The following is a 12,042-nucleotide window of genomic DNA, read 5'->3' on the forward strand; positions in this document are numbered from 1 at the left end:
TGGTGTTTTATCTTAGCAATAGAAACCCTAAGACAGGGAGCATCTACAGTGCTAGTTTGCAGGAACACCACATCTTGTCAGGGCCCCATCTTGCCTCTGACTCAGGCCTAGGTTTTGTTACTTGAGTTCCTCTGTGATGGGAATGCGGTGACCTAAGGTCCGTGCGCTGGGGTTGCTGTCTGGGTTCCACCGTCCAATGGAAGGATGTGGCCCATGGAGGCAATTCAGTTTCCAGAGGCCATGTTAAAACAGCAAAATATTTTTTATTCTTTAATTAAAAAATTTTTTTATCAGCTGGGCGGTTGTGGTTCATGTCTTTAATCCCAGCACTTAGAAGGCAGAGTCTGCATGGTCTACAGAGTGAGTTCCAGGGCAGCCAGGGCTACACAAACCCTCAAAACAAAGAGCAAACAAACAAAAAACCCCACAAAAATATTTTATGTGTGTTGGTGTTTTGCATGCATGTAAGTCTGTGCACCATGCTTGTGCCTCGTTTCTGCTGAGGCCAGAAGAGGGCATCGGGTTCCCTGGAGCTGGAGTTATGGGTGGTTATGAGCCACCATGTGGGTGCTGGGAATCAAACCTGTATCATCCAGAAGGGCATTCAGTGCTTTTAGCTGCCGAGCCATCTCTCCAGCCCCTCTTCATTTCGAAATATTTTATTTAATCCTACATATCCAAAATATTTTAACAGGTAGCCAATATAAAATACTAGGGCTGGAGAAATGGCTTTATTGGTAGCGTCTTATAAACTGGAAAACCTGCGTTTGACCCCCAGAACCCGTGTAAATATACATGGGCACTCATACACACATACATACTTAAATACTAATGACTTAAGAATAACTTCTTTTTTTAAAGATTTTTTTTTATTAATTATGTATACAGCATCTGTCTGCATGTATTCCTGTAGGCCAGAAGAGGGCACCAGATCTCATTATAGACGGTTGTGAGCCACCATGTGGTTGCTGGGAATTGAACTCAGTACCTCTGGACGAACAGTTAGCGCTCTTAATCTCTGAGCCATCTCTCAGCCCCAAGAATAACTTCTAAAGGGCTTGGCATGGTGGCATACACTTGAAATTCCAGCAATGGTGAGATGGAAGTTGGAGACTGGCAAAACCCTTGGTAGCTCAATGACCAGCTAGCCTAGGCTACTTGATAAAGTTCCAGGTCAATGAGGAAGCTTGTCCCGGAAAATGAGATGAGGTGAGAATGGATAGCTAAGCCTGTCTCCTTGATCTCCAAATGTGTGGGCACACAAAAAAGGTATTTGTGACTTAAAAGCAACTTCAGCCAGACGGGAAAGGTGACTCAGCAGTTAAGAGTTCTTACTGCACAAGGACTGTGGTTAGATCCCAGCAACCACTCAACACGCCAGGCATACTGTTCATACCTATAACCCAGCTCTAAGGGGGAAGAGAGACAAGCCAGGTATCCTGTTCATACCTGTGACCCAGCTCCAAGGGGGAACAGAGGCAGGATTGTTGGTGATTGCTGGCTTATAGCAGGCTTTCTTTTGGGCCCCCAATCCGCTCCCAAATCATGACACCAAGACTTTAATAGTTATGAATGCTCGGCCTTAGCTTAGGCTCCTTTCTTGCCAGCTCTTATAACTTCATTTAACCCGTTTTTCTTCATCTATGTTTTGCCTTGGGGCTTTTTACCTTTCTTTCTTTCTTTCTTTCTTTCTTTCTTTCTTTCTGTCTTTCTGTCTTTCTTTCTTTCTTTCTGTCTGTCTTTCTGTATGCTCTACTCTCTGGCTGGCTGCTGCCTGGCTGGCCCTGAGCTCTTCCCTCTTTCTCCATTGTTCTCTCCTCCCATTCTCTCCTAGATTCTTCCTCTAACTTATTCTCTCTGCCTGCCAGCTCCACCTATCCCTCTACTGCTTAGCTATTGGCTGTTTGGTTTTTTATTAGACCAATCAGGTGCCTTAGGCAGGCAAAGCAGCACATCATACAATGTTAAGTAAGTGCAGCATAAACAAATGCAGCACATCTTTACATACTTGAAGTAATATTCTAGCCTAGCTGAGAATATGTGAGTCCCAGTTTCATGGAGGAACTGTGTCCAAGGAATAGGGATGAGTGATAGAGGACACCTGACACCCTTTCCTGTCACACACACAGACACACACACACAGACAGACACACACATGCGCGCGCACACACACACTCACACATGAACGCACAAATTCTGGCTATTAAATTTCTGAAATCTGGTATGTATTTTACACATATGCCTATCCCAAGTTGGACTGTGACTCTTTCAATTGATAATCTCATCTATCCTGTGGCTACCTTATTGGGTGGTATTAGTGTAGACCCCAGGGAAGGGCCAGGTGGCAGGCAGTGTAACCTAGAGTCTTAGTGAAGCAGCCCCCCAACTAATTAGAGAGTAAGGAGCCTCAGATGGGGATGGAGGCACAGGAACAGAGTGGACAGGGTCACCACTGACACACCCTAACCAGGAACAGGGGGAGAAATGGTGGGGTGAGCCGGCTCTGCTGAGCCAGAAGTCCCAAGTGTTGCCTGATGTGCTTAGCTTTTCCCGTGTGCACGGGCTCAGAGTGCTCACAGCCCATCAGAGTCTGGTCTTGCTTCCAGGGAGTCTCTGTTCAGTGTCCAGACAGACAAGGCAACAAGAAGTTAGCTTCACACAGCTTGGGAGGTCTTCTAAGCTCAGAGTGGGGCTACATAAACGGCCACTTAAGGTTACCATGCATACTCTCTGCCCCCCCCCCCACACTATTGGAGCGTGAACCCAGGACCTTGCATTGTATATTTACAGACAAGCACTTTACCACTACCGAGATTTCTCACCCTTTTTAAAGTCTTAACACAGATTCTTAAGCTCCCCAGGCTGGCCTTGAACTCTCAAGGCCTAGTTTTTTTGTTTTTTTTTTAATTGAGACACTCCATGTAGTCCTGGCTGTCTATGTAGCCCTGGCCTGCTCTGCTTTCTCATTGCTGAGATCAAAGAGTGTGTCACCGTGCCTACCTAGCCTTGAACTTTTGATCCTCACCACAATTTTTTCTGTCTAGTTTCAACTCACCTGAAAGCATGCAAGAAGTCAACACCTTCTTCGAAGCCTCATTCTCTCCCTCCACATCGCCTCTCCCTCCACATTTCTCCCCCTCCTCCCCCTGCTCCCCTACACACAATCCCGGAGCTTTCCAAATGGCTAAACCAGATTGGCTGACCTTCCTCTGCCCCCAAGCAGGGGCCATCCGAGGTCCCATTTGCGCACCTGCGACTGCCTCTCGCTACCACACGGGGGCGCAGTGGCAAGCCACGTCCCCCGGAGCTCTTCGACCCAGATCGGGTTTGGACGCTTGGCTTCTGGACCTGCACAGGCTGCGGTGGCCTCTCCAGCCCGAAATCTTCGGTACTGAGCACAGCTTCTAAAGCTGTCACCTCTGTCATGTCTCTCCTGGGGTCTGGCCCTGCTATACTTGGAAATGTGGGTACACAGCTCTCTCCTGTTTTCCAGTCTTCAAATCCCTCCAGTACCTACCCAAGGCGGAAATCCAGCTGCTTTTGAGGTCTTCAGAACCCCCACTCCCCAGCCCCTAGGCTCTTTATCTTGTCTAGGAGAGTGCACATCTGGACTTCCCATCCACTGCAGGCTACATTGAGCCCCCCACTCCCCCTCCCCCCGTCAGAGGGGAATTAAAACTCGGAAGTGAGACGGAGGCGCGCTCGGCGCTCACAATCGATGAAAAGGTGGAGCACACACCAGCACACTTCTATGGACCATTACCCACAGTCAGGATCAGGGGTTCTCCGGGTCTGGGGACTCCTGCATCCCGCCTCCGGGCAGACGCAGGCGCACGGTGGGCACACGGCTTGCACTGGCCCGCAGTGGAGGCGCAGAGCAAGGACGTTTAGGGATGACCAACTTTGTTGCGCTGCGGTTCCAGGGAGAGGTTTGGGAACAGTCAGCGTACGACGGGGACTGGATGGCTGGGGTAGGGTTTCCAGAAGGTTTGCGCGAGAAACGAAGAGGCCTGGAACGCACGCGGAGAGGCATTTGGAGGTGCCAAAGGGGCGGAGCCAGCGGGCTGGATTTGCGCCGCCGCCTGGGCAGCGTGCGCCCAGGAAGCGAAGTTGCCAGGACAACGCGTTCTGGGCGGGGCCAACTTCGAGGCGGAGCCTGAGTCTAAGGGAGGTGGTAAGGGGCGTGGCCTTGAAGTCTGAGGTTGTGATTGGTGAATACTTCCTGCTCTGGGCGGGAACGGCGTGGCGGCTGGGGCCGGGCCTCGAAGAGGGCGTGGCTGTTCGGGGGCGGGTTCCGCGAGCTGAAGCCGGAGGCGGAGACGTGGTTGGCGGGTCCTCGTGCCTGGGGCGGGGTCGAGCCTGCGGGGGCGGAGCCGAGCGGCGGGGGCGGTGCTGGCGAGCGCGGGGCCTGGGGCCGAGGCGGCGCGCGGCGCTGACAGCAAGTCGGTCGCGGCCTCCGGCCCCCTCGGCACCCGGCGCCGACCCGGCCGGGCCCGGAGCCATGAGCCCGGGGCTGCTGCTCCTCGGCAGCGCCGTCCTGCTCGCCTTCGGCCTCTGCTGCACCTTCGTGCATCGCGCTCGCAGCCGCTATGAGCACATCCCCGGGCCGCCGCGGCCCAGGTGAGCGGGGGGTGGGGGTGGGGGCCTGGCTGGGATGCTCGATCCGGGGGGTAGACTAGGGTCTAGTCCGAGCCCGCGTCCGGGCCGGGGGTCCAGTCTCGCCGTGTACGCGCGGCCAGCTCGGAGACGCAGGCCCGGAGAGGGGCGCTAACTATTCTTAGTAACAAATTACTCACAGCCGCAGCAGCTGCTGGGCGCCCACCGCGCTTGGCTGGGCCGCACAAATGTGACGGCAGCGACAGTCCTGTCAGGTAGGCGCTGCTGTGACCCCATCGTTCAGACCTGGAGACTGAGGTGCGCAGAGGCGAAGTCACCTGCCCAAGGTCACACAGTTGGTAAGCCTTGATTTAAACCCAGGTCAGCCTGCTTTCAAAGTGGGTACTGCTAACTTTGGGACTTGGACAGGGCCACTTGTCCAAGTACAGAGCACTGTACTTTCGTCACATTTCCCTGTGTCTTTGTTTCTGTCCTGGGACATTTCATTTGTCCTCAGAATTTCCATTCTTGGCCCTCACCCAGTTTACCAGTGGCCCCCATTCAAAGCTAACCCTTCTTTTCTTTTCTTTTTTTCTTTCTTGAGACAAAATCTCTCTACATGGCCCTGGCTGCCCTGGAACTCACTATGTAGACCAGACTGGCCTCAAATTCACAGAGAGATCCCTCTGCCTCTGCCTCCCAAGTGCTGGGATTAAAGGCGTGCACCACCATGTCAGGTGAAAGCTTTCTGAAGGGTAGAATCACTGTGTTGTGGCAGTGACCCAAGGACTTCCCATCACTTTAGAACTCAAAAATCCAATCCCACATGAAGCATACTGCAAAGCTAGCAAGGCCCCTGCTGAGTTCACAGTCCCACACGATACCTGTCCCCTCTTGTCCCTTTTGTCCCAGCTTGCCTGTCCCCTACATCCCTCCACTGGATCTTTCTAGTCTCTTTCTCGGGCTTGTGGAGGCTATCTTCTTGATCTCACATTAAACAGGCTGTCTCCAGTCACTCTGTGTGAAGTCTGCCCAGCCCTGGGTGACTTACAAGGGCCATTATCCCTTAAGTTCCCTTCTTCCTACCTGTTGACTGTCCCCATCCCAGAATGTGAGCCCCAGGAGGGCAGAGATGCTGTGTTTGCTTGTGTATCCCCAGTGCCTGGCATGTTGCACTATTCAATAAATATTTGTTGAGTAAACAAACAATGGTATTAGACACACTTTTTTAAGACCTCTGGACATGAACATTCTGGAAGGTACCATCTCCAGTCATGGCTGCCTGAATTCCAGCTCTGGACTCAAGATTAACCCCTGTGGCTGGTGACATAGGGAGACAACTTTTCTCTTCCCTTGGCTCTCTGCCCTCCCTGTGCCCTCCTTCTGACCTGGGGGGGGGTCTCCCTGGGACCCCTGTGCCTTGCTTAATCAATACTTATGCATTCTACCCCACCTAAATAGGCCTTCCCCTGGCCAACATGGCTTGACTGGAATGCTAACCCCTTAGGGAAGGGGCCTTTTGTTGGACCTCTGGATGTATTATAGTCATCTCATAGATCTGGAAGTCACTGTGCCATCTCTTGCTAAGTGTCTGTCTCATTCATGTGGCATCCCGAACGTCTTCTCTCCCAGCAGCATCTGGTGCACGCACATGGTTCAGAGCTGGATGCAGAATCTCCAGGTTTTGCTACACACGACTGTTCTGTTTCCAAGCCATCCACATCCACTCTCAGAAGCAAATAAGCTTCTGTTTTTCTTACAGTCTCTTCTCCTAAACTCAGGGGCTTCAGGGCTCTCAGAACTGGTGGTCCAGAGAAGGCAGAAGTAAACTCTAGCCCCTCTCTCTTAAAACAAACAAACAAGCAAAACAAAAGCAAAAACAAAAAAACCCAAATATGATACAATGTGCATACTTTAAAATCTAGCCTTTGAAAGTGTTTAGCTGAGCCTCAGAGTTACATAACCATCATCAGTAATTCTGGAACATTTCTTTCACCCCCAAGAAGAAATCCTGTATCCGTTGTCTAGCATGCCCTATCTGCCTGCCCCAGCATCCGTACCACTGGTCTGCATCTGTCTCCGTGGATGGCCTGTACTAGACACTTCACGGGAATGGAGTTATACAATCTGGAACCTTTTCTGTCTGCCTTCTTTCACTTAGCACAATTTCAAGGGTCGTCTCTGGAGCAATATGTGTCTGTCTTAGTTTGCTTCTATTGCTGTGATTAAAGAAAAAAAATGACCAAAAGCAATTTTGGGAGAAAGAGGTTCACTTCACCTTGCAGGCTACAGTCCATCGCCGGAGGAAATCAAGGCAGGAGCCTGAGAGCAGGGATCTGGAAGCAAGGACTTGGAGGCAGGAACTGAAGCAGAGACCATGGAGGAACATTGCCTACTGCCATGCTCCCCATGGCTCACTCAACCTGATTTCTTTACAGCCCACACAGGATGGCATCACCCACAGTGGGTTGGGTCCTTTCCCTATCAATCCCTAATGTCCCCCAAACTTGCCTATAGGCCACTATGATAGAGACATTTTTTCAACTGAGGTTTCTTCTTCTCAGATGACCCTAGCTTGTGTTAAGTTGCAGAAACAAACACAAATCCTAACCCAAACAATCTGTATTTCTCTGTTTCTGTTGTCTTTCTCTCCATCTCTTACACCAGAATCTACCTGGGACTTGCAGGTGTGTTGAGGGTGGAGCAGTATGAGGAGACTGGCCATAACCGGATTCGACTCTTTAGTAGGTGAACTGAACAATGCAGAGTTCAAAGATCTTGGATTTAAACTGGATTGGTGGTCAAATATAAAACTAAATGAAAGTTCTGGAATGTCTTCCAGCACAAACAAGAGGCTCTGGCATTTAAAGCCTGCTCATACCGTGGTTGATAGGAAACCTGCGTGACAGCGTCTGCCCTTTGGTGTTCCAGAGCTCTGCCAGCTTGCAAGCAAGGAGCTTTTTGTGTGCAAGAGGCAGCTGCTGCACCCCCACCCTGCCCTCCATCCTCCTTACTCTGCAGGAGGCCCTCCCGCAGTGTGCCTTCTCTGCTTTAAGTACAGCATCCCACTGCCCTGGTCTGTGTAATCACTGAAGACTGAAGCCCAGCATCCCGACTCTCTACAAACGCTTCCTGCATCTTTATTTCTCTGCGGTAGTCATCAGCCCCTGCTTGCCTGGTCCTGTTCAGTGGGTGTGACTTGATGACGAAAGGTCTTCTTTAACCTAGTTTTTATTAATTTTTGGATAGATGTCTTGACATTGTTTCCTGGATGGTCTGGTGGAGAATTTGTTAGTCTTTTCTTTCCACTCAGAATTGCTGGCTCATGCGTTGGCTAGGATGAGGACTATTCAACAAAGCACATACAGGACTTAGTCATGGGAGACTGTCACTCCTGGTCCTGTTATGTGGTACCATCCAATGCACCTTGAGTTTACAGCTGAGCATTAGGTACTTCTGGTACAAGACCCAAACATGGCTCTTACCTTCACACATTTGTGGTAGATAGCTTGCTCCTAGCCACTGTAGTGATATCCCTTTGGTGACCTCACAGTGGGCCCTCCAGTTGGGTACTGCTCTTTTTCTGCCCAAATCCATAGAATCTTTGGATACTCACCTGACCAGTCACTCTTATGGGGAAAACATTTTGCTGGGAAGTGTTGCCCTACCCTGCCTGCCCTGCCTGCTCTACCTGCCTTCCTGCCTGCCCACCCTGCCTGCCTTCCTTGCCTTCCCTGCCTTCCCTGCCCTCCCTGCCCTTCCTGCCCTTCCTGCCTGCCTGCCTGCCCTGCCTGCCGGCTTTCCTGCCTGCCCACCCTGCCCTGCCTGCCCTGACTGTCCTTCCTGCCCTGCATGCCCTATGCAATCTGTCACCAGGGCTAAGACAAGTAGCTTCTGTCTGTGTGGAGTCCCAGTGGTCACCTAGACAATCTTAACCTGCTTGTTTTTAGAGCCAGGTCTTCCTGCTTGTTTTCTCCCTTGCGCCCCCTGCTGGAGCCAGAAGGAACAACAGCCTTCAGATTCCCTCTTTTGCCTGGCCTTCCCAGGCTGCAGTTGACCTAGGTGTAGATTTTGGGGTCAGGCAGGCCCAGGAGGAGAAAGAGGACCCAGACTCACAGAGGTGACTTGAGAACACCATCCCCAAGTATGCATAGTTTTAGGAGTGACGAGTAGATGGTTCTGGAAATGCAGCTCCATAGTATGTGATGTCGAAGGTTCACCTTTCTCCAAGGCCCCTGACTTGGCAGTGACCTCAGTCGCCCTACACTTCCTGCCCTAGTACATTCACCCACCCCCTCTCCAGGCAACTTTCTTGCTCTCCTGCCTTCCCTCAGCCCTGATGCCGCCCCCTCCAATCGCATGCTCAGTTTTTATTCTCACCTCCTACTTCCTCCGGCAAATAGAGTAACTGGGTGGAAATTCCTGTCCTGACCTCTGTTGCCCACCCCTGCCCCATGGCCAATGGGCAGCTTCCAGCTGCTCTTGCGAGTGACCACTGATGTTTTGACCAAGGCCAGCCTGTTCCCCCTCCCCCGTTCAGCGGCCCTTCCAGCGGCACCTCCTACTGCCTACACCACCGGCTTTCTTCTGTATCTCCCCCATCTTTATATAATGTGCTGCACCGATCTCTGCCACGAGAAAACCTGTCTCTCCACCCTCTTGTCGCCCCCAGTTTGTTCCCCCTAAAGCACACTCTCTAGCAGACCCTGCCTGTGGGTCCCCGGCTCTCTAGCACTGATTCGAACTCACTCCTGTCTAGTTTGGGCCCCTGCCTCTCTACCCATGTTGCAGAAGCCAAAGCCAGCTCCAGGAGCCCAACCCTAACTCCCACCCCTGCCCCTGCAGAGTGGGGTACTTTCTCTGCTCACTTCACTCTGCTTCTTCCTACCTGGTGGCATCTGCTCAGTCTCGGTCACTTGTTTTCTGTCTCCATGCATCCCTGTGGCTTCATCTGCTTACTGGCTGGAACATCAACTTCCTGTGAACCCTCCACCCTGAGTTTAGCATGGAGTCTCGTCTGAACTCCAGGTGTTAGCTCTGAGTCCCTTTCCTCTACGGTAGTGGTTCTCAGCCCTCCTAATGCTGCGACCTTCAACACAGTTCCTCATGTTGTAGCGACCCCCCCAACCATAAAGTTATGTGCTACTTTGTAACTGTAACTTTGCTATGGTTATGAATCATAATGTAAACAATCTGATTTGCAACCCCTGTGGGGCTGTGGCCCACAGGTTGAATCCATTGCTGTAAGCCCTTCTTTCTTGGGCTGTTGACTGGCACAGACTAGCAGGTCCACAGCCATGCTTCTGACTTCATCTGCCTGTCTCAAGTTGTTGGTTCTGGGACAAGAAAGGAAAAGAAAGTAGCTCATGGGTCAGGTCCTCTCTATGGAGGATGCTCATAGAGAAAGGAGCTAAGCCAAAAAAGTGAGGAACCTCTGGGAAACATAGGCACAACTTTCCTTGCAACTCTTGGTGCTTGTGTTCAGTACATGTCCCACAGATGTCCCATTGTCTGAGGAAGCAGGGTCACTGATGGGTCCTGCTCCTCTTATAGACAGGCCCTGAGAAGGCCCTGGCACAATTGTAGAGCAGCTATGATGCCTCTCAGCCCATAGGCATGGCTCATCACCTGAGGAAATGGTGGATTCCCTCATTGGCTAATTGTCCAGGCCGAAGGTCTCTGTCTCACTCAGGTCCTCTCACTGACCCGCACCTCTGTACCTGGGCTCTGTCTCTATCTCTCTCTGGCGCTGCCCTGGTATGCTGCTCTTTACCTTTCAACCCCTCTGGCTGCTAGTGCCTCTGATTTTGTCTGGGCCTTGACCTGCCCTCACTTCCAGTGTGGCTATAAAGGATTCATTTACGACCACTTCAGACCCCTCTATCTGCTTTGCTCGAAACCCACCAGTGACCCACACTCCACCAGGGTCAAAGTCCATAATGTCCACCAGTGTCTGCCCTCCCACCTTAGTGATGCCATCTTCCAGCATTCTGCTTTAGTGTGTGCATCTCCTTGCTGTCCAAGCGTGTACTACCTCAGGGCCATTGTACCTGCTGTTCCCATTGCCTGGAGTGGTCTTCTCTCCTATATCCATGTGACCAAATCTCTCACAGCTTCTGTGTCTCAACTCACAAGCCACCTTGATGTGTGTGTGTGTGTGCAGGTGTATGTATGCATGTGTGCACACATGTGCTGTGCGTCATTTGTGTGTAGTGTATGCAGGTGTGTGCATATAGAGACCAGGGATGTCAGAAGTCTTCTTCAGCCACTTTATACCTTTCCCTTTTCTTTTTCTTTCCTTCTTTAAAGACAAAGTTTCTCTGTGTAGCCCTGGCTGTCCTGGGACTCGCTCTGTAGACTAGGCTGGCCTCGAACTCACAGTGATCCGCCTTCCTCTGCCTCTTGAGTGCTGGGATTAAAGGTGTGCACCACCACTGCCTGGCTTATACCTTATTTCTTGAGGCAAGGTCTCTCACTAACCTAGATCTTGCCAGTCTGGCTACACTAGTAGCCAGTGAGCTCCATCTCGTCCTCTTCAGCATGGAGACTGCAGGGTGTTGCCCACCATGCCTCACCTTTTCCTCATGCGCGCATGGCGATCTCTTTAGCAGCTGGGTTCTCTCTCAGTGACCCTGTAAAGGGGATGTACCTTCTCTGTATTAAATGTCACCCCACCTGTCTCTGTGGCTCTGCTGCTCTATTTATCTACCACCCCATCTGGAATCTCTCGCCTCTCCATACCACCCCGAGTCCTGGGGCTGCAGATATGCACCACCTCCCCTAGTTAATGTGATTCCTGAATTCCGTGGAACCCATGCGTGCTAGGCAAGCACCCTGCCAACCAAGTCACATCCCCAGCCTGGTTTCTTTTCTGTATCGCCGAGTCTCTGGCATCCTATTTTAGTATATGTGCTGCCAAGTGAGCACTCTCTGGCATGATAGATTTACTTTCTTTTGGTCTCTTCCTGGGTTCTATGACCTAGACTTCTCCAACTGTAATGTCACTGCAACTCATCCAAAAGGCCACAGTGGCAAAGAGCAATAAATCACACCTTGTGTGCGTCAAGGTGACAAGCAGCTGTGCTTAGGATCTGTTCCACACACTGAAGACGACATATCGTCCCCTGAAGGGAAGCCATGGGTTCATCCTGGTGCCTGCTGTACATTTCAGGCAAATGGCCTCCCCACGGCTGTTTCTACCCCACCTGTAAACAATGGCGATAATGGTTATGGTGGTGTGTAACCTGGCCAGGTGATGTTCAGGACCATGGATAAGGCTTAGTGTGGGGCCTGGTACGCAGTGAATATCCCATAAGTGTCAAAGGCCACTGAGTCCTTCCCCAATGCCAGCCTTGGACCTCTCACAAAGGGGACAGAAGTAAGACTGCTCTCTAAGAAAGCCTTTGGTACCCACTGCACCAGGCTTTGCACCACTGGGCACCTTGG

At 51.4% G+C, this 12,042-nt stretch overlaps 1 protein-coding gene across 1 annotated transcript in view; it reads left to right on the forward strand.

Moving 5' to 3' along the window:
* The first annotated feature begins 4,394 nt into the window (after window positions 1–4,394).
* Window positions 4,395–12,042, forward strand: part of LOC101999920 (cholesterol 24-hydroxylase) — a 28,477-nt gene continuing 20,829 nt past the window's right edge. The window contains exon 1 of the mRNA XM_005343533.3: window positions 4,395–4,620. Coding sequence (XP_005343590.1) covers window positions 4,502–4,620 — 119 coding nt within the window. The 5' untranslated portion in view covers window positions 4,395–4,501. The remainder of the gene's footprint in view (window positions 4,621–12,042) is intronic.

Source organism: Microtus ochrogaster, chromosome 1 (genome assembly GCF_000317375.1).
Source record: "Microtus ochrogaster isolate Prairie Vole_2 chromosome 1, MicOch1.0, whole genome shotgun sequence".
NCBI lineage: Eukaryota > Metazoa > Chordata > Mammalia > Rodentia > Cricetidae > Microtus > Microtus ochrogaster.